The sequence below is a fragment of the Tauraco erythrolophus genome, chromosome 19 (assembly GCF_009769465.1).
Source record: "Tauraco erythrolophus isolate bTauEry1 chromosome 19, bTauEry1.pri, whole genome shotgun sequence".
Lineage (NCBI taxonomy): Eukaryota > Metazoa > Chordata > Aves > Musophagiformes > Musophagidae > Tauraco > Tauraco erythrolophus.
The window spans coordinates 489,282-514,285 of record NC_141483.1 but is presented as its reverse complement, the minus strand read 5'-3'; the positions used below and the strand labels follow the sequence as shown (position 1 = coordinate 514,285).

Below are 25,004 nucleotides of genomic sequence, written 5' to 3'. Positions count from 1 at the left end.
CTCCATCCATGCTTTTCCCATACAGCTATCGGATGTTCCTGGAGCTCAGACAAGCTTGAGCCATCTCTTGCAGTGACCATTAAGCTGAAAAGCCAGCTGGCACAGGGTGGTGGCTGAGGAAGCCCTGGCCCATTGAGTACCGCAGCAGTGTCAGGCTGAGGAGTCTTATTGACCGGGCTGCCCGCTGGACTAGAGGTGTGTGACCGCTGTGGGTGCCCAATATCTCCTTTTGATGCCCAGCTAACCCCCATAAGTATCCTTATGGTGGGTTAACCAGTGGCTGCTCTGAAGCCCTCCTGTTCAGGGTCATGCTCCCTTGGCTACGCTACTGCAGGCACCACTTGGCTCCCATGGGTCCCTGTGCAGCTCCTAACAGGCTTTTCTGGGGGCTGTTGGACACTCAGAACTGACGGACATATGGAGATGCCAAACCACCAGGACAGCTGGACTCCAGGACTGTCACGCACCTGGAGCTGCTGGACCCCTCAGGACAGCCACAACCTGGGGCTGTTGGTACATTGAGCTGCTGGATCCCTGGGTCAGCCGGACTCCTGGGCTGCCTGACTCCCAGGGACCTGGAGTTGTCAGACCACCAGGACAGTCAGACCCTGACGCTGTCACACACCCAGGGCTACCAGATCTCCAGGACAGTCAGACCCTCGGACCGTCGGGCATCTGGAGTCGCTGGATCCTCGAGTCAGCTGGACACTGGGGCTGTTGGGCCCCTGGGGCTGCCAGACCCCCAGGACAGCCACATCCCAGTCCTGTTGCACACCTGGGGCTTCCAGATCCCCAGGACAGACGGACCCCGGAGCTACTGAGCACCTGAGGCTGCCAGACCCCTAAGACAGCCCAAACTCAGGGACTCTTGGGCACCCAAGGTTGTTGGGCCCCTGGAGCTGCTGGATCCCTGCATCAGCTGGATCCCTGCATCAGCTGGATCCCAGGGCTGTTACACATCTGGGGCTGCCAGAGCCCAGCGCCAGCCAGAACCCGGGGCTGCCAGACCATGAGGACAGCCAGACCCCGCGGCTGTTGGGCACCTGAGGCTGCCAGACCCCTGGGACAGCCGGACCCCAGGGCTCTTGGACGCCCGGGGCTTTGGGATCCCTGGAGCTGCTGGATCCCCGGGGCAGCCAGACCCCGAGGCTGCCGGACTCCCAGGGACTCCCGGGGACCTGGAGCCGCCAAACCACCGTGACAGCCGAGCCCCGGGGCTGCCGGACCCCGGCGCCATCCCAACCCCGGAGCCATTGGACTCCCAGGACTCCCGGGCACCTGGGAGCTACCGGCCCCCCGGGCTGAACTGGAAGCCAGGACCTCGCAGCCTCCCCCCGCCCCCGCCTTGGGAAACCCTCCGCCGGTTCCGCGGGGCCGCCCACCCGCTGGAGACCCCCGGGACCGTCGGGGCGGCGCTGCCCCGCGGCTGGGGAGGCGGCGGCCGGCGGCCCCCGGAGCCTGGCCCGCCGTCAGGGGAACCAATGCGGAATTTCCTGGCTGGCGGCGGGGCCCCTCCCGCCGCTGCCGAGAGGGGCGCGGGGGAGGCGGCGGCCGAGCGCTCGTACTGCGGCTTCCGCCCGCCGAGCAGCGGCCGGGGCAGGGCGGGTACCGGGCACGGCGGAGCCGGGGAGCGGGCGGGGGGAGCGCGCCCGGCCCCGTATGGGATGGGCCGGGTCAAGCCGGGCCCCGCCGCTCCGACGGTCATGGCGGCCCGTGGGCTGCGCCCGCCCCGCCGCGCCCGAGCCGGAGCCGTGGTGCTGCTGCCGGTGCTGCTGCTGCTGAGCCGCGGAGCCGCGCAGGAGCTGAGCCCCCGCGGCAGGAACGTCTGCAGGGCCGGCGGGTAGGAGCGGCGGGGCGGGCAGGTGTGGCGGGGCGGGACGGGACCCCCCCCCCTCCGACCCGCGGGTCGGGGGTCGGGGCGCGGTGGGGTGCGGCGGGGCTGGCGGGGGTGGACGGGACGGGAGGGGATCGCCGCTCCCCTCCCCCGGGCCAGCCGCGGCGCTGGGCGCCGTCCAAGACAAAGTCCGTCTTGTGCGGGGCTGGGGCGGGGGGAGCCGGGCACCGGGGAAGGGGCGAGGAGCTCAGCCCGAGCGGGGCCGGGAGCGGGGGGGTCTGGTCCTGATCCCCGGGGATGCTCCGGGGAGCCGGTCCTGGGCACACCGACGCCGGTCCTGTACCCCTTTGGGTCAGTTCTGCTGCGGAGAGCCGGTGCTGAGTGCCCCGGGACCGGTCCTGCGCTCCGCGGGGGCCGGGCACGTTGTGGGGAGCCGGTCCTGGATGCCTCCCGGGCCGGTCCTGCACCCCCCGGGACCGGTTCTGCTGTGGGGAGCTGGTCTTGGGTGCCTCTGGGGATCGCGTCGTGCCGGGGAGGGGACAAATCCTGCACCCCCAGGCCGGGTTCTGTTGTGGGGAGCCGGTCCTGGGTGCCTCCGGGGATCGGGTTGCACTGTGGGGGGTCCGGTCCTGCACCCCCCGGAGCCAGCCCCGCTGCAGAGCCTGGGCTGGCAGGATGCAGGATGCTCTGGGTATCCTGGTGGAGCTGCCCCAGGCTGCTGGGGATGGCGGAGTTGGCAGCTCCAGGACCCTCGGGTTTGGCTTCAGAAAGTGGATGCTGGCACTGCCTGGCTGTCCCCGGGGGTCACATCCTGCCTGCCTGCCCGGGGGCTGTCACTGCCTCATTCCCACTCCCAGTGCTCTCCATGGACCACGGGTCGCTTTGCAGAGCATCACATCGAGCCCAGCTTCTCTGCCATGCTCAGGCTTGGTGCTGGCCAGGCTTCTGGGCCAGACTGGTCCCAGCAAAGGGGGCAGAGAGCCCTCACCCGCTCCCCCCCAGCTGGGAGAGCAGGATCTCCTGCCCTTGCTGGGGGGCCCAGACCATAAATGCACCTTTACATCTCGCCCGTGAGGTCAGACAAGTCCACAAGGAAAACATGTGCTGCGAGCGAGAGGTGCCGCATAATGGCTCCATTGAGCAGGGCCGCAGGGCGCTGGTGCCCCCTCCTCAAATTACAGGCCGAGTTTCCGAAGGAGGCATTTCAGGAGCCAGAGCGGCCTCAGCTCCCGGCCCCGCGCTGTTCCTCCTCGCAGGGCAGGATGCAGGCAGCGCTCCCTCCTCCGTCGCCCGCGATCTGCCGAGCTGCTTCCCAGCAAAACTACCAACCACGTCCTGCGGTGGCAAAGGGGACGTGAGCAGTGTCCCCCCCCTGTTCCTGGCATCCTGCCCTGCATGCTGGCAATGGGCTGCCAGGGCGCTCCCCCTCGCACAGGGACTCCCGCGTTCCCAGTGGAGGTGGAGGAGATGCCGCAGGGCTCCGACTCGCTCCCTGTGCCAGCCATGGGTGCCATGAGGTGCACAAAAGGCACTCGCCAGTGAGCAGGACAGGGTGCACGGGATGGGCAGGTGGTGGGGTCCGTCCACCCATGGCAAACAGGGCCTGAAGGCAGCCCAGGAGCCAGACACGGTGGGGAGGGGACGGGCCCTAGGAAGCTGAGATGATGTTTGCATTGTTTTCCACCCTTCAACCTTCTGCAAACCCTTCTTCCCTCCCCACCCACACGCCTGGCACCCACTCCCGTCTTTACCATGCTACTCCCCTTGGCATGGAGGACACCCCATGTGCCACCATCCAAACATACCTTGATGGCCCCAAGAACCCAGGGCCAGGGGCAGCTGGGCTGGAGGCGGCTTGGGCAGGAGGTCCCAGCGTTCCCTGCCAGAGCCAAAGCTGCTGGTTGGACTCTTGGCCGTGTGGCTCTGCCAGGCACATCCAGGCATCCCTCGGAGATGCCGGCTGCGGGTTCGGAGAGCTCGAGGGGAAGATTCTGCTTCAGTCTCTCCTGAGACCTCCTGAGACCCAGCTAGCGAGTAGTAACGCAAAGAACTATTTAGAGCAGAAGGAAAGGGCATGTTTGGGGGCTACTTGCTGTTGGAGTTCGTGTGCTGAATGCAACTTGCTCCTAAATTTGAAGCTCTTTCCTGATGGGTTACAAGTTGGCGTGACCCCCTCTGACGCTGCCGTTTGGGATGCAGACTGAGCGCCCCACGCGTGCGGGCGTCGCCTTGGCCCTCTCCTGCTCTCGCTAACGCTCCATTTGGGTCGTCTTTGGGTTTTAACTTATTCTTCTTTTCTTTCTCTGCCTGAAGGGCTTCCATTTATGTACGTGATGCTACTCCTGCACCAGGGGAGCTGTCTTTGCCTGCACCCCCAGGCTGGGTTCAGGTCGGGGAGCTGTGGCCGGCATCGGCTGGGGGAAGTTGTCGCTGGCTGGGACCCGGTGGTCCCAAGAGCCCTGTGTGCTGCACGGCGGGAGCTGAGTGACACCGAGTGATGGATGACACAGAGGAAGAAGTTGCTCGGCACCGGGGTGATGCTCGGGATGGCCGTGTGGGTGGGGAAAGTGACGGCAACGCTCTGGGCTTCGGGGACACGCTGTGCACCCGCAGAGCTCCTCTGCAGCCCCATCCAGCAGGCTGAGAGCGGGGAGGTCTTGTGTGGGACCATGGGCGGCAGCTCCCAAGTCCCTGGGTCTCTCTCATGTTTTTGGGGATGTGAGCCTGCTCCTCATTTTTTAGGAGTGCCTGTGTTGGTCTGGATGAGGAGCCATCCCTCCTGCCTCAGGAGCCCTCTCCGTAGCTGTAGGTAAAGTGGATGTGCTTCAGAGAGCAACGTGGGATATTAATCAGTGAGAAAATTATTCAGCCTCTGTAGAAACCCCCGGAGCATCTGCGGAGGTCCCGCTGATGCTCAGTGTGAGCAGGATGTGGCCATGTGTCATGGCTCCGGCTCTGCCCACATTCCCGCTCCGTTTCCTCCACACCAGCACAGCTCCCAAGCCCCGGCCACATCTTGGATGCAGCTTTTCTTTCTTCTTTTTCTCAGCGTTTGTAGTGCTTTGGAGAAAAGAAAATGTGTTTGCGTTGTGCATGTTTGCAGTGGCAGGTCCACATGGGTCAAGAGAGAGCTTTTGAACAGGTCTCCCAGTTATCCCAGTTCCAGCAGTCACGGACCACGTGGAGCGAGCCCTCTTTGGAGGAGCTGAGACCATAAGACATGTTTGAGACCCATGTCCCGATGGGTGCCAGTCACCTCTGCAGCCAGCACTGACCCCACCTGGGGCTGGCTGTGCTCGGGGACCAGTCTGTGTGCCACACTGGGAGCACCAGTTTCCCAGTGCCGCATCCCAGCTGCCTCTCCTGGCAACGGGAGTGGGTTTATTTGCTGTCAAAGCCGCTGATAAATGAGGCGGGGGCCGAGCGGCGGGGTGCGGGATGCCATGGCGGGCCCGGTGCAGGAGAGATTAGCTATCAGTGAAGAGATAAGCCCGAATCCCGCGTCCGGCGAGGCGGTGGGTGGGCTGGGTCCCGGCTGGTGGTGGTCGCGGTGCCGTTCGCCTCCTCCAGCTCGCAGCAGGGGAAGGGTTTTTCCCTCCTTCCACCGTGTTTCAGCAGCTTCCGACTCCCCGCCGTCAGCTCGGGGCTTTCATCACGGGCGATGCTTTTTGGTGCATCACCCACGGTGCCTGTTCTGGTGGCCAGGCTGAGCTGTTGGAGGGAGGAGGTTTCCCAAGCGGAGGGGTTTCCCCTTGCAAACCTGCGAGGCTTTCATCTAAACACTGAATTTCTAGAGGGCGGAGCGGTGGCAGCAACCCCAGGTGGGACAGTGGGGGCTTTGGCCGTGCCACGGGAGGGTCAGGGCACTGCAGACCCTTCCCTGCCTGTGCCCGAGCATCCCGGCACAGCTGGCGAGGCTTTTTGGGGAGGGCAGCCTCTTGCAGAGAAGAACCTTATCTCCAGCCCACCCAGTCCTCGGGGAGGTGGTTTGGTGGTTGATCCCCCCTTAGTACCGTGCATGCCCTTGCACGCTCGGCCGGAGCAGAGCCCCCCACTCGAGCCCCGGGGTCCCCGTGCCGGGGGTACGTGCCAGCTGCCATCACAGCGTCTCGCGGCTGCTTCGCCGGGCTGAATAGATGGAGCTATTTTGGGCTCCAGCTGCAAGGCATTTTTTCCAGGCCTTGAATCATTTTTGTGGTTCTTTTCTGCCTCCTTTCCAATTTTTCCCTGCCCGCCGTGAAAAGGGGGATGCGACGCTCCCGGCTCGGCCGTGCGGGCGCTGCCCGCGGAGGGGCCGGCGGTGGGAGCTGCGTCCGACCTCCCTAGTCCCCGCGTCGGGCCGGGGGGCTGCTGGCAGCTCCTCCCCGGGACAAGACAGTCTGGCAGCCAGACATGGTCCTGTGACTGCGCTGGGTTTCGAGCGAATACTTCCTCGCTGTCTCCTCCTCCTCTTCTGCATTTGTTACATATAAAAAGGAAAAGGGGAAAAAGAAAAAAAAAAAAAAAAGAAAAGAAAAGCAAAACGCATTCCAGGCCGCGCCGCCGGACCAGCCCGGGTGAAGTTTTCCTTGACTGCAGCGTCCGCCCGGGCTGTTCCTAACCCTGCAGCATCGTGCGCGTCGCCGGCGGGGACCAGGCGGTGCAGGTCGCCCGAGGGATGAGGGGGGTTCCCCTGCCCGGGGGGTCCCTGCGGTGTCACGGCACGGGGAGCATGTTCCCCGCACCCGGGTTGCAGCATCGTGACCCCTCCAGCTTTGGGGGGGTCATTGAAAAAGTGTGGGTGAGGTGTCCCTGCTTAGTCCCCACGTGTCCCATCCCAGCAGGGAGCTGAGCATCTCGGGCTGAGCCTCCGAGGGGGTCTGAGACCCCATCCTGGTGTTGGCAGGGGTCAAGCTTGTACCAAAAATGTTTTGGCTGATAGAATCATAGAATCACAGGATGGTTTGGGTTGGAAGGGACCTTCAAGATCATCCAGTTCCAACCTCCCTGCCATGGGCAGGGACACCTTCCACTACACCAGGTTGCCCAAAGCCCCATCCAACCTGGCCTGGAACACTGCCAGGGATGGGGCATCCACAACTTCTCTGGGCAAATGATGATCCTGTGCATGGTGCTCCCCGGAGGTGGTGGCACTCCAGGACACTCAAGGGCCAAGGGACACATCCCAGCCACCTGAAGTTGGCATTGCCCGACTCGTACATGGGGGATGCCCCCCAGGAGCTGGCTGTGCCCCGGCCATCCCGGCAGGGCGGTTCCAGCCTGCCTTTGGGGTGCTGTCCCCAGGCCACCAAGCAGCAAACCTGGGATCTTTCTGCAGCAGCCAGATCGTGCCGAGTGGAAACACGGGTCCCTTGTGCTGCGCTGCCCATGGTGGCGGGTGCAGGTGCTGCTGGCACTGCAGGGATCCTTCCTGGTCTGCTCCTGGCTCCTGCTGGCACCTGGCACAGAGGGTGCAGGCAGGCAGAGAAGAGCAGCGTGGGGACCTTCACGGTGCAGGCACTGCTGGTCCCCGCTCACCGCAGCACCCTCCTGAGCAGGGAGTTCCAGCACCAAGGGGAGACAAGCCGCAGGCACTGTGCCATCCCATCCTGGGAGCAGGCTGCTTTGCCAGACCCTTGCGGGTTGGTTTTCCCCTGGGACATTTGGAGCCTCCCCTTTTTTCCCAGTTTTTGAGGGTCTTTGGGATTTATTTTTGACAGTAGCAGTTGCAAATACGACTTTTGTTGTTTCATTGCTCCTGATTAATGGGAGGAACTGGTCCTGTCCTTGCTCCCGGCATCGCCTCGGCTGGCTGGTGGGGCATCTCCAGGCAGTGCCCATGGGAGCTCCCTCACAGATCCGTGCTCCCTGTGTGGTGGAGGAAGAGCCAACAGCTCCCATTGCCCCATGGGGGTGCGTCAGCCCTCAGCCAACGTTCCACTGACCGGGAGCAAGACCTCTCACCACCACGGCATCGGTGCTCCCGGTGGGATTTTGGGAAGGACCAGGACTTTCTGAGCATCATAACCCTTTGTGGTGCTTTTTTGTCCCCTGCAGCTCCTCGGTGCTCGTGTGCTGCCCGGGATGGAGGCAACAAGGAAGCGAGTGTTTAATAGGTAAGGACCGATGTTTTGCTTCGTTGGACACTGCTCACCCGCCCAGCCTTTGCTGAGCCCTCCTGGCCTCACCACTGCTGTCAGGGGCCACCGTGATGTGCCCTGCGGCAGGGACCCCCTGTCCCGGGGTCCTCTGCCTGCAGCCGGGCTCCCCAGGGCTGCTGGAGGCTGTCCTGCCTCCCTGCGGTGCTCGAAGCCAGCAGTGTGTGAATGGGATGGGTGCTCAGCCCCAGTGTTGGGGTGCTGGTCACAGAGCTCAGCCCTGGTGTACCCCCTGCCCCCACAGTGATGCCCTGGGGTGTGCCAGCATCTCCACAGGGAGCATCACCCCACTCCCAGGCTGGGAGTTTCTCTCCGTGCCGGCCAGCTGTGGGTCTAAGGATTTGGAGGTGCTGCTGCAGGACCCAAGGGACAGTGAAGTGTCCCCCGGGGTGAAGTGTGGGACAGGGAAGGTGCAGCTGCAAGGATGGGGTCCAGAGGGTTCCCATGGGTGCTGCAGCAACGGTGGGAGCCAAGGCAGAGCCACTGGTGGAGAAGAAGCCTCCAGGACCAGGCATGAGTCCATCGTGGTGCTGTTGGAGAGGGGCTGCCAGGCAGGGAGCACCAAGCCGCGGGCAGGGCAGCCCTGCCGGAGCCAAGCCAGGCGTGATGGCTTTTACCGGGGGTCGCAGTGGGCCCAGCACGGATGCTCAGCACGAAGCCCCGGGAGCTCTCACCCCCTGCACTGCCGCCACGATGCAGGCGGCTGTTTCGGGGTTCCCGCGCCGCTCCCCGCGGTCTCGGCTGGCCGCGGGGCTCGCCGTGCCCCGGGAGAGCCGGAGGAGCTCTGCGCACTGGCCCGGGGCGTCAGCCGTTTGCAGCCGGTGCTCACAGTTTGCAAAGGTCACGTAACCCACTAACCCACCGTGCATGAGCCTGGTAACCGCTCGCTGCATGCGCTGGGTGCCCGCGGGCTGCCAACAGGACGGGGTCGCTCCGGCAGGAAGGGAGAAGGACAGGGTCGGCCAGGACAGCGGGGGGAGGCCGGTCCCCGGCGAGCTGTCCCCATCTCCTCGCCCCCCCAGCCTGCTCTAACCGTTAGACTCACTGCTCCTAACCTGTGTAATCTGTCTATTTTAGGGGTTTCTATAGTATCCATCACCGTAGGTCTAAGACCTCCCAGGTAAGGTGGACGGGGTGGGTGGTCTGCTCCCCCCTCTCCCGGTGCCTAAGGAGGCTTGGCTGGGGTCGTGCAGGCTCTGCCCGTGCCTGCCTGCCCCGCAGCGCTGCCTGTCCCACCTCCTGCGCCCACCCCGCTCCGGGCACTGGCTCCAGCATGGGGTACCCTCGGCAAGAGAAGGGCCGGTGGCCTTCAGGGGCTGGTGGCCCTCGCAGGAGATGCGATCGGTGGTGGGGTGGCAGCCGTATGGAGTGCAGAGAGGGGGACAGGGGGACCGTGCTGATGGCTGCCTGCAACCCCCCCACCCCACGTCCCCCTTCTCCCCTAGCCCCTGCCCGGAGCTGCCTGTGCCAGCGGTACGGAGCTGAGCGAGGGATGCAGCCGGTGGCAGGGACGGGGCTGGCCTGGGTGGCAGGAGGCTGGTGGCAGGGATGGAGCTGAGCAGGGTGGCCGGAGGCTGGTGGCGTTTTTCTGGTGCGGGTCCCGTCCAGCCTGCCCGGCTGCTTGCTGGGACGGTGGCAGTGCCGTTGCTCAGCAGCACCCGGAGTGCCACCGCGCACCCCTTCCCCTGCTCCGCGGGCTGGAGGGAGGTTCTGGGGGAGCAGGGACGAGCCTGGTGGCACTCGCGCTCACGCCTGCCGTCTGTCCGTCCGTCCAGCCGTGTGCGAGGGGAACTTCACCTGCAAGGAGAACGAGGTCTGCGTCAGGCCCGGCGAGTGCCGCTGCCGCCACGGCTACTTCGGCGCCAACTGCGACACCAGTGAGTACCAGCAGGCGCCCGCGTGTCCTGGCTGGGGTGGCCCTGGGGTGCTGGCCCATCCTGGGGTGACTTTCCAGAGCCGAACATCAGGGATGGGGCTGCAGATGCTTTCGCTCTGCCCTTGTCTGTCCCCTTGGCTTTGTCCCCGGGCTTTGTCCCTTTGGAGGGGTCTCCTCTGGGATCCAGTGCACTGGGAGGAGGTGGGGGGCGCTGTGGTCGAGAGGTCCCTTTGGGACTGAAGGTCTCCACTGGTGGCCGGTGGGGGGGTTGTCCCATGGGCAGTGCTGGGGCTGACGACTCTGCCCCCAGAGTGTCCCCGGCAGTTCTGGGGTCCCGACTGCAAGGAGATGTGCAGCTGCCACCCCAACGGGCAGTGCGAGGACGTGACGGGCCAGTGCACCTGCAACCCCAACCGCTGGGGTCCCAAATGCGAGAACGTCTGCCTCTGCAAGCACGGCAAGTGCGACCAGAAGACGGGCAAGTGCACCTGCGAGCCCAACTGGTGGGGACCCCAATGCTCCAGCTCCTGCTACTGCAGCCACAACTCCCAGTGCGACCAGCAGACGGGCAACTGCCTGTGCCAGCCGGGCTGGTGGGGCCGCGGCTGCAACAACCAGTGCTCCTGCAACAACTCGCCCTGCGAGCAGTTCACCGGGCGCTGCCAGTGCCGGGAGCGGACGTTCGGGCCCCGCTGTGACCGGTACTGCCAGTGCTACAAGGGCAAGTGCAACCAGGTGGATGGCACCTGCACGTGCGAGCCGGGCTACCGGGGGAAGTATTGCCGCGAGCCATGCCCGGCTGGCTTCTACGGCCAAGGATGCAGGAGGCGGTGAGTGGCCGGACCCCGCTGGGCTGATGGGGCACCGTGGGCTTGGTGGGAGGTGGTGGCAGGAGGTTTTGGGGTTGCGGCGCCGGGTGACAGGTCCCTCCTTGGCCGTGGCAGGTGTGGGCAGTGCAAGAGCCTGCAGCCGTGCACGGTGGCAGACGGGCGCTGCCTGACCTGCGAGGCGGGCTGGAATGGCACCAAGTGCGACCAGCCATGCTCGCCCGGCTTCTACGGAGAGGGCTGCGAGAAGCTCTGTCCCCCGTGCAAGGACGGCCACACCTGCAACCACATCAACGGCAAGTGCTCCCATTGCAACCCGGGCTGGATCGGAGACCGGTGAGTGCGTCTGGGCACGGGGTTGGGCCCTGGCAGAGCGATGCCCAGCCTCGCTGCTGCTCCCTGCCTGGGGACTGGGGGTGACTGGAGGCTTCTGGGGCCAGGAGGGGATGGCAGGGATGGGCTGAGCCCACTGGCATGGCTGTGGGACCAGAGGGAGCCTGCAACACCCCTGCCCCATGCTCCCAAGTAACTTCGGGTGCTCGTGGTGAGGCTCAGCTCTCAAGCCAGGATGCTTCCCCACAGGCTCTTGTGCCCAGAATGGATTCCGGGGCTTTGCAGCACCAAAATGAAGCTCACCATGAGTGGGCACCGTGCACTGGCAGCCCAGAAAGCCAGCCATGCCCTGGGCTGCATCCAAAGCAGCGTGGGCAGCAGGGTGAGAGGGGGGATTCTGCCCCTCTGCTCTGCTCTCCTGAGACCCCACCTGCAGTGCTGCGTTCAGCTCTGGGGTCCCCAGCACCAAAAGGACATGGAGCTGCTGGAGCGGGTCCAGAGGAGGCCACGGAGATGATCCAAGGGCTGGAGCACCTCTGCTCTGGAGACAGGCTGAGAGAGTTGGGGCTGTTCAGCCTGGAGAAGAGAAGGCTCTGGGGAGACCTTCCAGCACCTCTCAGTGCCTGAAGGGGCTACAGGAAAGCTGGAGAGGGACTTTGGACAAGGGTGTGTAGTGACAGGACACGGGGCGATGGCTTTAAACTGGAAGAGGAGAGGTTTCCATTAGATCTAAGGAAGAAATTCTTCCCTCTGAGGGTGCTGAGGCACTGGCACAGGTTGCCCAGAGAAGCTGTGGCTGCCCCATCCCTGGAAGTGTTCAAGGCCAGGTTGGATGGGGCTTTGAGCAACCTGGTGTAGTGGAGGGTGTCCCTGCCCATGGCAGGGGAGCTGGAACTGGATGATCTTGAAGGTCCCTTCCAACCCAAACCCTTCTGTGATTCTACGAAAATGAGGCTGCCAACACAGCGCCCCATATCCCGCCTGCAGGCAGGAGGGCTGGGGGATGCCGGAGGTCCCCAGGAGCCGTGGGTGCTCCAGCCATTTGTCCTCATCTCTCCCCAGGTGTGAAACCAAGTGCCGGAACGGGACATATGGGGAGAACTGCGCCTTCGTCTGCAGCGACTGCGTCAACGGGCAGTGCCACTTCGAGACGGGCCAGTGCCTCTGCCACCCCGGCTCCCACGGCATCTAGTAAGTGAGCCGCAGCGGGCACGCTTCGGGGTGTGCTCTGGGGCATGGGTGATGCTCGGGCACCTCCTGCCCTCTTCATGGTTCCCAGCCGAGTGGTTTCCTGCGATGGGAGCGCTCGCGGGCAGGAATTCGGATGATTTTTGGAGCGGAGGGAAAGGATGCGCTCGCAGAGCTGTTAGCAGCACGGTAACGCCGCGAGAGGGGTTGTGCTTTAGGAAATGCCGATTTGGCAAAAATAAACACCTTCGACAAAACGGTGGTTGGTTGGTTTGGTTTTTAAGGCCGGGGTGGAATTTCTAGCCAAAAAGAGAGAGAAAACCACATCTCAGAATAGCAAATGGCCTCATGGACGTGGCATCCGCGGGGTTGCTCCTGCTGCAAGCTGGCGGCTCCGGCCGGGGTCTTCCTCACCCCTGGGAAGAACTGCCCCAGTCCTTCCCCTTTCACCCAAGGAAGGGGCACAAGGGACGTCGACGTCCTGGCTCATTCCCCGGTGGTTTTCCCCAGCGTGGGGCTGAAATGCTGTTTAAAAAGGCCAGGAGAGCATTTCCCAGCCGGCTGGTATGTGCCAGTGGCTCCCCCAGGACCGCTGTTGCTCAGGTTTTCCCAGGGTGATGGCAGCGACAGGGGTTCGGAGCTGGCATCACACCCGTTTTGCTCGGGGTGTATAAACAGGGAGCGTTTGCATTTTGGGTGGGTTTTTTCCGGGGGCTTTGCCAGCCACTCGTGCTGTCGGAAAAGCTGGCTGGGCACCGGCGCCAGCTCAGGATGCCCGGCGTGGGCGTCGTTGCCACCTTCAGTAGGGAAGGCAGAGGTAAGCGGGTCCCGGCGCTCACCAGAGGTGTGCAGTGGCACTTTCGGCGCGGCGCATGAATTAAACTGTCCTGAGAGTCCGGCACAGCACCGGGAACAGGGGGACCAGGGATGCTCGGGATGCAGCCCCGGCCCCGGCAGCATCCCGGAGCTGTAACCGCAGGCTGAGCTGTGCCATAGGGTGCACGCCGGGCGGGCTCGGCAACTTTCCTGGTGCTCCGGCGGGTCCCCGTGACTATGTGCAAACCCGTGTTTTTGTCAGCAGTGTATGATTTTTGCTGGAAAGGCGGTGATTTCGGGAAGGAAGGCGGAAGCGGTGGCCTCGCTGTGCGGAGGTGGCCCCTCAGCGCTCCGTCGGGAGGATGCTCAAGGAAAGGCTGCTGAAATATTTGTGATGCTCATGAAGTGGTTTGTCTCCTCCTCATCCCTCCCAGAGGTGTCGGGACCCTCTCGGGGAAAAAAATGCCCCCCTCTGCTCTCCCAAAATCTCAGCCTGGGGCAGAAGTGTGTGTCTGAGAAGTGCCGTGAGGAGGTTTGGGGAAATATCCCAGCTCCCGCCCCGCCGCCTTCGCTGCCCCGCCACAGCTGCTGGGAGCGGCCACGGGGGCTCAGCGCCTGTCCCGGCGGGCACGTGGCAGCTGGCGGGCATGAGGCTCGGCCGGGCCGGCGCTTTGCGAGTCGGCGGAGCGTGAAATGGGTTGAGCCGTCTCCGGGCACGGCGCCGAGGGCTGGGGGCGGCCGCGGTCCCCGGGGAGCGGGTTTGGGCTGGAGCCCGCTGGCTCCATATGGCTGCAGCCGCTCCGACCGGGATGCTGCCACCGGCGAGCAGCTGGTGGAGAGTTTGGTGCCCAGCAGCACCACCGGCGTGCCTCGGATCCAGCTGGGTCCTGCACCGCGGTGCCCATCCCACCGCCGCGGTGGAAGGTCGGGTTGGTCCTGTGTCACCAAGAGATCCGGTTGCTTTTTTCGTGTATTTTCTCTGCTCGAGCCCGTGATGCTCGTGCGTCGGTGCCTGGTTCATCCGCGTCCCTGTGGCCTCAGTGATGCTGCCGGGGGGGTCATTTTACCAGCGGTGGGGATTTGGTGCCAGGCTTAGCCGAACTGGGAGGGTCTGCCCTGACGGAGCGAATGCCTCGGGACCGCTCAGTTGTTTTGTTTTGTTTTTTTCTTGGAGGCCAAAAAAGTACAAATCAAATCAATCTGGGCATTTTTCCAGCTCGTGGCCACTGTGGCTCTGCCTGGCTCGGCGTGGGGGGGCCTGGGGGTGCAACGGCCACGTCACTGCCGAGCCAAGCTGGAGATCCTGCGTGGGACGCTGGGGTGTCCTTAGAGGCGGGCGCTGGGTTAATGACCGTTCCTTAATTGTGGCACCTAATTACAAAGCCCCGCATGGGGAAGCAGTGAGAGCGTCCGAGCTCCAGCTGGGCCAAATCCCCCGAGCGATGGGGGGATCATCCCGGGTGGGCGATGGGCTCCTGCTGCCTGGGAATTAGGGGTGCCCCGGGGTGAGCGGGGGCTGTGTCGGAGCAGCCTGGAGAAGTGGCCCCTGCTTTTCCCTGGAGCATGGAGGTTTTGGGAGGAGGCAGCAGCCGGGGTGGCAGGGGCTCTCACTTGGCCCCTTCCCTCCAGCTGTAACCTGACGTGCCCGCCCGGCCGCTACGGAGCCAACTGCGCTGAAGCCTGCAGCTGCCACGACGGCGCCTGCGACCCGCTGACGGGCGCCTGCCACATGGGTGAGTGCCGGCGGGCACAGATCGGGGTGCTGGGCTCTGCCGCCAGGCCCTCACCGGGGCTGATGGGCTGGTTTTGTCTCACAGAGGCCAACCAGCGGATGGGGGTGATCGGGGCGGGAGCCCTCCTGGCGCTGCTGCTCATCCTCCTGCTCTCCCTGCTCTGCTGCTGCTGCGTCTGCCGCAAGAAGGACGACGGCCACGGGTGAGTGCCAGAGCCAGGTGGGCTCTTGCCAGGCAAAGCTGGAGCAGAGTGGGGAGCTGGGGGCATCGGTGCCCAGTGCAGGGCTGGGACTAGTGAGGGGGTGCAGGGATCACAGTGGGACAGCAGCGCTGTGGGGAAACTGAGGCAAAACAGCGCTACCCACCTGGCACTGTGCTCCCTGCGGGTCCCTGAGGTCTGAGCATCCTGAGGGCAGCAGCCGTCTGGGAGGCTGATGGAGGGGCTCGGGGTGAGCCCTGTCTGGGGGCCCCCTTCCCTTCTCTCCCCGGCCTCTTTTCCCTTTTGTGGTCCATCACTTCGTGGAGTCCCACCAGATCCCCTCCAGTCTCCAAAGGGGATGGAGCCGCTCTGCAAAGAGAACCCTAAAATATAGCGAGGGCATCAAGACTTGGCCAGGGCCCCTAAAACAAGCCCTGGGCCGTGGGGCGAGACCTGGGAGGGTGATGGGCTGTGGTTCTGCCGGCTGTCCCCCGTGGGGACATTCAGGACAGGGAGGGTGAGTTCCTGCAGTGAGGGGGCGATGCTGGCAGCGTTTCGGCAGCACCGGGTGACATGTGCCACGGGGCAGGGACAGAGACAGCCCCATTGCCAGGGGAGAAGGCTCGTGCTGCTCAGTAAGGCATGAGCGGGCAGTGGGAGCTCCTTTGGCTGCAGAGAAAGCCTCCCCTTGTGCCGCCGGCTGCTGCGTGGGAATTTGCCAGGAGCCTCCCCGTGCAGCCCTGCCGGCTCAATCCCAGCCCGGCACATCTGGCTGGGAGAGCCGGGGGCTGCGTGTCATTATCCCGGTGATAACGCACAGCCGCAGCCTCGCGTGGTGAAGCGCCGCACGGAGAGGGGGAAATAGCTCCCAATGGCTTCCTCTCTCCGGGGCGGCCGGGCCCCTGCGGTGTCCCTAAGCAGCCGGGTCACCCGCGGTGCCATCCCAGCGGCGGTCCCTCGCCGGAGCATCCCGCGTCCCGCGGCAGCGGCGGGCGCATCGCAGGTGGCATTGCAGCAACAGGCGAAGCTGCTCGCTCCTGCGGCTGCGGATAATTGCTGGAAGCCTCGGCCCCGGCAGGCTTCGAAACCAGAGAGCAAATAAAGAGAAGCCACGTGTTTGTTTTGGGGTTAGGATGATTTTTATTTTTTTTAAAAAGATTCAGGGTCTTGGCCTGGCACTACAAGTCTTTTGGGGCCGGGCTGCCAATGCTCACAGCAGGAGCTGGCCCTGCCACCATCTTCTGGCACCGCTCTGCTTCCTGGCACGGTGCGAGCTGGTGCCTGGGGCTGGCAGCAGCCTCGGTAGGTCCCCAACCCCCTGTGCCCTGGTCATCCCTGCCTTCAGCCACCCCAGGCTCTTCCCCAGAACCCCTTTGCATTAGCAGCATCCCTGAGCTCCATCTCTGTCCCCACCGCCGCGGCGGTGCCGGTGCCGCTCTGATGGGGCCGTCACCTTCTCTTGCAGCTCCAGCCAGGACCCAGCAGCAGCCAAGAAGCCACCGAGACGCTTGTGCGGGCGGTTCAGTCGGATCGGCATGAAGCTCCCGCGCATCCCCCTGCGCCGCCAGAAGTTGCCCAAGGTCGTGGGTAAGGTGCTGGGCTTTGGGGAGGGGGAAGAGAGCCAGAGCCCTGGGGCTTTACTCCTGGCAGGGCAGCGCACATGGCTCCCAGCATCCTCTCCAGCCCTGAAGCCAGGGTGGTGAGCACGGCAGAAGGGTGCCAGGGACATGCGGGTCCCCGGGACCGTCCCCGTGCTCGGTGCGAGCTGCCTGGCTCTCAGGGGCTCAGCCCTTCCTCAGTCTGCAGCTTCTGGATCTCAAAGCGCATCGTGTCGCTTTGGCAGATTGGTCAGTGGGTGCCCGGAGCTCTGCTGAGCTCCCTTGAGGTATTTTTAGGTTCCCCAGGTAGAGGAACGGTCCCTGTCGTGGCAGCGAAACACCTCGTTGGCCCTTTTGGTCCTGATCTAACCCAGCCCCAGCTTTGCATGGAGCCAGAGCATCCAAATCCCCCGTCCCGGCTGGGACATGGAGGTGACCCCCCCATCCCTGGTGGGACATGGAGGTGACCCCCATCCCGGCACACCGTGCCTGAGCCTCAAAGCAGGAGGGAACGACTCCTCACTGCGTGGGGCATGGCAAAGCCCTGCCCCGGAGCAGGGTGCGCCGGGGCCGGAGAAACATTCCTGCTGCAAGGATAACAGAGGCTGTGTTTGTGGAAGGGGCCGGGCAGGGCTCGGGGAGGACAGATGGTGCCTGTGTGTGACGAGGGCTGGGGGGGCTTGAGGGGGCAGCTGGCACCCATCCCACCACTCTGCGTAAACGGCGGCAGCAGCGCCGGCAAAGTCTGAGGATGCGGCACTGGTGCCGGAGGGATGCCTGGGATGGTCTTGGGGTGCCGGCAGGGCTGGGGCTATTCCTGGAGCCTGGTTGTGGGGCTGGGGGGGTGGTTATTTCACTGGGGGGAAAGGCTTTGGTCAGGGCTCGCCTTGTGTTCATGGCGTTATCCTGCACGGCAGAGCTGGTGCCGGTTTTGGCACCTCCCAGTGCCTCTGGTGCGTGGTCCAGCGATGCCTCCAGCCCCTCCACTGGCTCTGGGCACCCCCTGGACGAGGGAGACCTCCGGGGTGCCTGCAGACACTGCGTCCCTATGATGCCCAGTGGCCACGGTGCCACATCAGTGCGCAGCTCCACCTGGAAGCCACAGTGGCCAGTACCCAGTGGCAGGGGCTGCCTGTTCCCTGTGTTGGTCCTGCCCCAGCAAGAGGGTCCAGGGGATGCTGAAATGCCCCATCCCAAATGCCAGGGCAGCACTGGAGTTGCTCAGGACCCTGTGGGGATGTCACGGTGAAACTGGTGCTGGCCGAAGCCGAGGCCACCTGGTAGATCTGCTCGCATCCTTGCAGAGCCACTGCCATGGCCATGCCTTTGATGGCACCAGGTGGGTTTTCCTCTCTGGGCTCAAACACGATCGTAGTCACCACTGGTGAGCACAAGCCCATGCGTGGTAGCACGTTCTCAGGTGGAACAGCAGGTCTTGAATCCCCACCGAAGCTCATCAGGTGCCTGGAGCCCCAGGTGCCCACCCGAAAGCTGCTCCCCAGCCTTGACACCAGCTTCAGATCCACAGCATCTCCCTGGGAATCGCACCCGAGCCAGCAGCCCGCGTGGCCACATCCCGGGCTGACACCAGTGGCCGCGGTGCCAGGGTTTGGCCATCCCTGTGTGCACGAGTTTCACGGGGTTTGGTTCTCAGGACCTCGGCGGTACCAGCGTGGGTCTCGATTGCGTGTCACCCTGTGGGTGCCGGGGCTACCCCAAGCTCTCCACCAGGCGGTGCCCACTCCTGCTGTCCCAGTGCCAGCAGGGCTGGGATTGGCACCCTGATGCTGTGGCCCTGAGAGGTTTTGGGGAGCAGCAGCAGGAGGGGACCTGCAGGAAACACCTGCCCCATCCCTGGAAGTGTTGGATGAGGCTTTGAGCAACCTGGTGTAGGGAAAGGTGTCCCTGCCCCTGGCAGGGGGGTTGGAACGAGATCATCTTGAAGGTCACTTCCAACCCAAACCATTCCCTGATTCTAAGCATCCACCTTTCTCCCATCCCCATCAGCCCATGATATATTGACCAGGGGAGATAAATCCCAGGGGACCATGGAGAAGCTGCCAGGCCTGGCTCCAGGTGCACTGCACGTCCTCTTTTATCCTTTGGCCATATCCTGAGTCTCATTCAAGTCCCAGAGATGCCTCGTGGCCGTGAGTCCCAGCTGCTCGGCACGCCTCCTCTCGGGAAGCATCTCCCTTCATCCACTTCCAGCCGCCTGCTTTTAATTTTCCCTTTTTGGTTTTTATTACAGGGAAAGCCATGTTGAAACTGCTGCTTCTCCCTCTCCTGGCTCTTTAAATATCGCTGCTTTGGTTTTGGGTTGTGTTTTTTTCCTTTCTCCAAGAAGCCAAACTATGCAGGGGCGAGCGTGCATCGCTGCCTTCAATTTAATGACCCTGCATCCCTGCAGCCACATTCCCTGCTAAAGAATAAAGATTCCAGTGGGCATCTCGATAACATTTGGAGTAATTTTCTTGCAAAACATTGATGCGGTGCAAGAATCAAACAGCCTGAGCAGGAAATTGCAGCGTAACTTAAGATGGTTGGGATGCACGGGCAGAGGTTACAAATACCTGGAAATATTGATGCAGAGGTGCTGCGAAGGAGGGATCTGCCTGGGCTTGGAAGCAGCTCGTCACCGTCCCAGGGGACAAAAGCCAGCAGGCAGGGCATGGGAAGAGAGTATCGGGTGCTGCCCAGCTCTCTGGGAGAGTTGGTCCCCTCCACCCAGCTGGGTGCTTCCGCGGTCCTGCGGGCACCCCGAGCACAATGCCGAAGCTGTGGGCACCTGGGGAAGCCCCACTGATGCTGCCCCCCCTACACCTGGGGAAGCAGGTTGGGTCATTGCTTACCCAGCAAAAAGCCTTAAAAGTGGTCAAGCAGAAAAACCAATCCCTCCCAGCCCAGACAACTGTTACTGCTCAGCTTATTTAGGTTGTTGGGGTCTTTTTTACTGTTGAAACCAAAAATAGTTTTAACACCCAAGTTTTTCCTCTCTGGTGGTTTTTCTCTTCCACTCGACTTCTCGACGGGTGGCTTCTGCAGCGGGGGGGGCAGCACCAGGGCGAGGGGGGATGTTTCTCCTCGGCTTTGGGATGGGAGACGCTGGTGAAGGGATTGAAAAGTGACAGAATTGGGAAAAAAATGGTGATGCGCATTCCCCTGCTGCAAGCATCACTCTTTCTATCTCCTTTTGCAGAAGGAAAAGGAAAAATAATGCTGAAATTAATGCAATTAAAGTCAACATTTCTTTTCCCGGGAATGAGACAGTCACAGCACCGGGACTTTCTCTGCGGGGCAACCGTGCCAGGTCACGGGGCTCATTGGTGACAACGAGGACACTCACCGGGTCCCCGTGGCACCCAGGGTTTTGGGTGGCTTGTTCTCCCCACCACATACCTCCTCGATTTGGGCAGCTGGAGACCTACTGTGGAGAGCGGGAATAGACGGGCTGCTGTCCGCAGTCACTTGTCCCCAACCATAGGGGATGCTGGTCACCACCGTTGCTGGTTGATGGCCTTGGCTGGGAAAGCTGGTGGGGACACGCTGTCCCCATGCCTGGGATGCTGTCCCTGTCCCCAGGACCCACAGGCAGGTTGGGCAGGGGGGAGCTGTGCAGCACCCCATCGTCCCAGCCAGCGTGGGGGGTCAGGGGTCCAGCAGGATGGGCACTGACAGTGGTTCCTTGCCCTTGCAGTGGCCCACCACGACCTGGAGAACACCCTGAACTGCAGCTTCATCGAGCCGCCCTCCGTGGTGGAGCAGCCTTCCCCATCCTGGTCGTCCCGCGGCTCCTTCTCCTCCTTCGACACCACGGACGAGGGGCCGGTGTACTGCGTCCCCCACGAAGGTGAGCAGGGGGATGGGGTGCTGCCCCTGTGAGCTTCGGGACCATCACCAAGGGCCACCTCCTGCCCAGTGGAGCGGCATCACCCTCGTGCAGCGGGACCTTGTCACCCTGGCTCCTCGTGGCCCAGGGAGGGATGCAGGTGCCAGTGTTGCCTCCCCCACGGTTTCAGAGCTCCGTCCTCCAGCGTTTGCTGCTCCGGGGTTGTTTTAAGAGCCCTCTTGTGCTGGTCTCCCTGCCTGGGAGGAGGGGACGGGGGGGGCCTGTGGACATGCTGGGGGGGATCCCGGTGGGATGCCGTTGCGCCGTGCTGCGGGAGCATCTCAGTCCTTCCCCTCCCCGGGCACGTCCCTGCCTGACGTTGCCGTGCTCTCTTCCTGCAGAGAGCGTGGGCGACAGCAGGGACAGGGGGACACCTGCCAGCCCCGGGGACAAGCTGGTGGCCCCGGCTAGTGAGGAAGAAGCAGGTGAATACACCTTCCTGAAGGAGACGGGCTCTGTCAGAGCCTTCCCAACCGACAGCAGCGAAACGCCCCTGCTCAAGTCCTCGGACAGCGAACGCTCCTCCTGCGGCTCGGGCTCGGCCGGCGCCGCGCTCTACGCCCGGGTCGCCCGTCTCTCCAAGCAGTCCAAGGAGGAAGAGGATGCCACCATGGAGTCCCGCAGCCCCGGGAAGCCGCCATCCCCAGAGAGGACCAAACCCCGTCCCCCTGACCCGGCCACGAAGCCCAAAGTCTCCTGGATCCACGGCAGGTACAACTCCAGCCAGTCCAATTCGCTGCCGGCACCCAGCCGGTCCCCGGAGCGAGCAGCCGCCCAGTCTGGCAGCCCCGAGCCCGGCCAGGGCTTGGCCAAGAGGAAGAGGAGCCCGAGCGAGACGTCGGCCGGCGTGCAGGGCAGAGCGGAGGAGAAGGGTGGCACGCGGAGCAAGGAGAAAGCACAGAAGCAGCCAAAGGAGCCCGGCGTCCCCGAGGGCAAAGCCAGCCCCGCCAGGGAGCCCCAGTCGCCCTCCAAGCCCAAGCAGAGGAGTAAAGCCATGTCGGAGCCGACGGAGAGCATCAACGGGGCGGTGCAGAACGCCTTCCGAAAGATGGGTGCCTTCCAGCCGGAGCGGCGGGTCGGGGACAACAGGGATGCTCCCCGCAGCCCCGGCACCAGCAAACCCCGCTCCGAACCCCTCCACCCGCACCTGGCCTCCGAGCTGGCCGCCCAGCTGAAGGAAAAGACTCAGAGCCTCAACAAGGGGGATGGAGGCACCCGGGCCAACGGGGTGGGTGCCCAGCGGGAGAAGCCCACCCCTCCGCAGAAAGCCAAGCGCTCGGCGGCCGCCGGCGGCCAGAAGACCAGCAAACCCTTGCTGCCCACCTCTCCCCACCTGCAAAAACTGATCCCCGCCGCGGCCGAGCCGGCGGCCGGGGAGCCCAAGCGGGTGGAGAAGCCAAGCACCGGCAGCAGCCAGGACCAGGCCCTCCCCAGCGAGCAAGTGGCCAAGAAAACCCCCATTAAAAAGCCTCCCAGGAAGAAGAGCCGGGAAGCCAGCCTGGAGCCGCCCAGAGCAGCCGCTGTGCCGGCTCAGGCGGTGCAGTGACTGGGAGCCGGGCACTGGCCCCACGCTGGCCGGCCGCGCACCGGGATGAAGGACGTTTGCCGGCACGGCCAGTGGACATGGAAGCCTGGAGTGGGCAGGGGGCTCTGGAAGAGCCTTGAGCCTCCTTTCCCCGCACCCCCATCTCTCTCATCCTCCTTTTTCCTTTAGTCTCCCCTGCCCCAGGACCTGGTCCTCCCCCTCCGTGCCCTGCTGCCCACTCCCCACCCGGGTCTGGCAGCTCGTCCTCCCTGCGCAGGGCAGGACCGCGGGGAGCTGGCCCGGCCGCCAGCCCCGGGGGGTCCCTGCGTGGCGTATCCCCCCCATTTTTTTGTAGCAGTATTATCGATCGCATAAGCAGCGCTTGTTGTACTAGGCGTACCCACGGTATATTCTGCAGTAACGGAGCCGCTCGCTTCCCGCCCCCCGCTACGGCCCGTCGGGCTCGCGGCACGCAGGAGAGGGAGGGTGCCACTGCTCGGCGCCCAGGGCATCGCGTCCGTCACCGGCAGCAAACCCCATGCCCCGGCGCCCCGGGCTCCAAGCGTGGTTCTCCATTGCTGGTCCCGCTGCAGCCGCGCCGTGCCCGGCATGGGGTCGAGCTGGTTTCGACTGATGCCACCCTCCCCTCGGACCCTGGGGTTGCTTCTGGCCAGGAGGAAAGCACTATTTATGGCCAGAGCTGGACGCCCTTCGGGCTCCCACAGCCCATCCAGCGGAGTTGGAGGGATTAGTTTGGTACGACAGAGCCTGGCACCTCTGCAGAGCGCTTTCCTAATAAAAATGTATTTCTTCTGTAGCTGGGTGCTATCTCTCCATGCCTCGGGCTTCCCGTGGGCAGGTGATATGCCAGGCATCACCTGATCTTACTCGGGTGCTCAGCCTGGTCCTGAGCGGGATGCAGCGGGGAGATGGCTGATGGTGTGGCAGATGCAGGCAGGTGGGCAGGGCGGGCAGGCAGGTCCCTGCTGTGCCTGCTGCTACGTGCTCGCCTGGTAGCAGAGACCAGCCCTGGGAGCGAGCTGAGGAGCTCCTCATCCCCCACTATGCAGCACCCTCCCCCAGCCCAGCAAGAGCCCCCGGGGACAGACCAGTTTTGTGGTCAGAGCCACTCCAGCATAGCCAGGGTCAGACCCTGGGGCTCGGGAGAGCTCTGGCTGCTGAGCAAACAGAGCCCCCCCTTGGCTGGGTGCTCGGGGTGCTGGGACACAGGTGTGGGGGGACACGGGGGGGCTGGCAGGGGGGTGCAGAGCTCTGACCCCAGCTTCCTACCCTCTCTGCCAAGGGGCTGCCAACCCTGGCAGCGTTTGGGCTCTCCACATAGCGTCAGGCACCATGTTGCCACGTGGCAAGTCTGAGACTAGCCCAGGGGCCAGCTGGGATGGGCTTTCTCCCACTCGGCGTCTGCCCAAGGTTCCTGAACAGTCCTGCCTGCGATTTGCCTGCACCCTGCCTGCGCGCTCCCCGCGCGCTTCCGTCCCTTTGCTCGCACTCTGCCGGCCACCCCGTCTCCGCGCGCGTTTTGCAAGCTCCCTGCCTGCTCCCCGTGCCCTGCCCGCTCCCCGTGCCCTGCCTGCTCCCCGTGCCCTGCCCGCTCCCCGTGCCCTGCCCGTTCCCCGTGCCCTGCCTGCTCCCCGTGCCCTGCCCGCTCCCCGTGCCCTGCCCGTTCCCCGTGCCCTGCCTGCTCCCCGTGCCCTGCCCGCTCCCCGTGCCCTGCCCGTTCCCCGTGCCCTGCCTGCTCCCCGTGCCCTGCCCGCTCCCCGTGCCCTGCCTGCTCCCCGTGCCCTGCCCGCTCCCCGTGCCCTGCCTGCTCCCTGCCTGCACTTTGCTCACACGCTGCCCGCTTGCTGCCCGCGCGCCGCCGCTGCTCTGCGTCGCTGCCCAGGTCTGCGGCGGGCAGGCAGGGGTGCGGGAGACTGAGGGCAGCAAGGCCCTGCCCCTCCTGCCAGCTCTCCCGGGAGGAGCTGGAGCCGCAGGCTGCAGGGGACCCTCCGTGCCATGAGAAGGGAAAGCGGGGCTCTCCGCTCCCGTGGGAGCTGGGACCACTGGTGCTCACTGTTGCCCGTGGTGGGACATGATGGCCCAGGAGAAGACTGCCGGACCAAAAGGCCAACCACAGCATGATCTCAGAGGTGATGGGGGCAGCTGGTGGACACCGGATGGGATGAGACCACCTGGAACCAGGACAGCGGCCAGTCCAGCCCGGTACTCAGGAGGGGACTGGGCTCCAGCAGCTCCTTGGCATCGCTCCACGTCATGGAGCTGGAGGCAGCGCAGGATCTGACACTGGCTGGAGAAGCGTCATCTCGTAGCAAAAAGCTGAAGAATAAAAGGAATCGGGCATCACACGGCTTCTCAGTGTTGCTTACCAGGCTCCTGGCCACCTTTCAGAGTTCCTTCACTCTCCCTCCTCTTTCCTTCATGTTTTACTTGGGAAGATGAAGGACAGTGGCTGAAACTACTCATGGGACATGATGCAGTGCAGTAACGGGAGGTGATGAATCAGCTCAATGTCACCAAAGCCAAAACAGACAAAATCAACAGAAAAATGGGCACATTTAGCCTGTGAGACCTGGGATGGCGTTGAAGCCCCTCGCCCACCACCACAGAGGCCGTTGGAGAAACAGAAGAAGCTTCCAGGAGGCTCAGAAAGGTCTGGGAGAAGGAAAGGAGTCAAATTCAGGCAACAGAAGTGGAAAAATAAATAGAATTAAAGAGGAAAGAGGTTGTCACAGACATCATGCAGTCCTGTACAAATCTCTTCACATCAGCGCAAAAGAGTATTTGGGGAGAACCAGCCGTGATGCTCATGATGGTGACCCAGCAAGGTGAATTTGGGAACAGCCCCAGCCGCCTCTCAGGGAACTTTCTGCTCATGCAGGCAGCAAAACTGGGGCTGGTGCCCCAGGAAGGTTGGGCACTGTAAGCTCGCCCCTGTCCCCAGGCTGTCCTGGGACAGCAGAGCTTCACCCAGGCATGAGCCCATCCACACAACCCCAGCAAGCGAGAGGAGAGCCTGCGAGCGAGCAGC

At 63.9% G+C, this 25,004-nt stretch overlaps 1 protein-coding gene across 1 annotated transcript; it reads left to right on the top strand.

The window, feature by feature from the left end:
• The first annotated feature begins 1,481 nt into the window (after positions 1-1,481).
• Positions 1,482-21,976, top strand: SCARF2 (scavenger receptor class F member 2). The gene is made up of 11 exons (XM_086623602.1): positions 1,482-1,840; positions 7,871-7,929; positions 9,747-9,848; positions 10,158-10,677; positions 10,792-11,010; positions 12,070-12,198; positions 14,641-14,744; positions 14,829-14,946; positions 16,409-16,530; positions 20,239-20,391; positions 20,772-21,976. Exons 1-11 carry the CDS (start codon positions 1,482-1,484, stop codon positions 21,974-21,976), a joined length of 3,090 nt encoding a protein of 1,029 aa, XP_086479728.1.
• The last annotated feature ends 3,028 nt before the right edge of the window (positions 21,977-25,004 follow it).

Coding starts and splice junctions, on each gene's coding strand:
- SCARF2 (XM_086623602.1), top strand. CDS start 1,482: ATGCGGAATTTCCTGGCTGGCGGCGGGGCCCCTCCCGCCGCTGCCGAG. Junction 12,199..14,640: donor CCCGGCTCCCACGGCATCTA/GTAAGTGAGCCG, acceptor CCTTCCCTCCAG/CTGTAACCTGACGTGCCCGC. Junction 16,531..20,238: donor GAAGTTGCCCAAGGTCGTGG/GTAAGGTGCTGG, acceptor TTGCCCTTGCAG/TGGCCCACCACGACCTGGAG.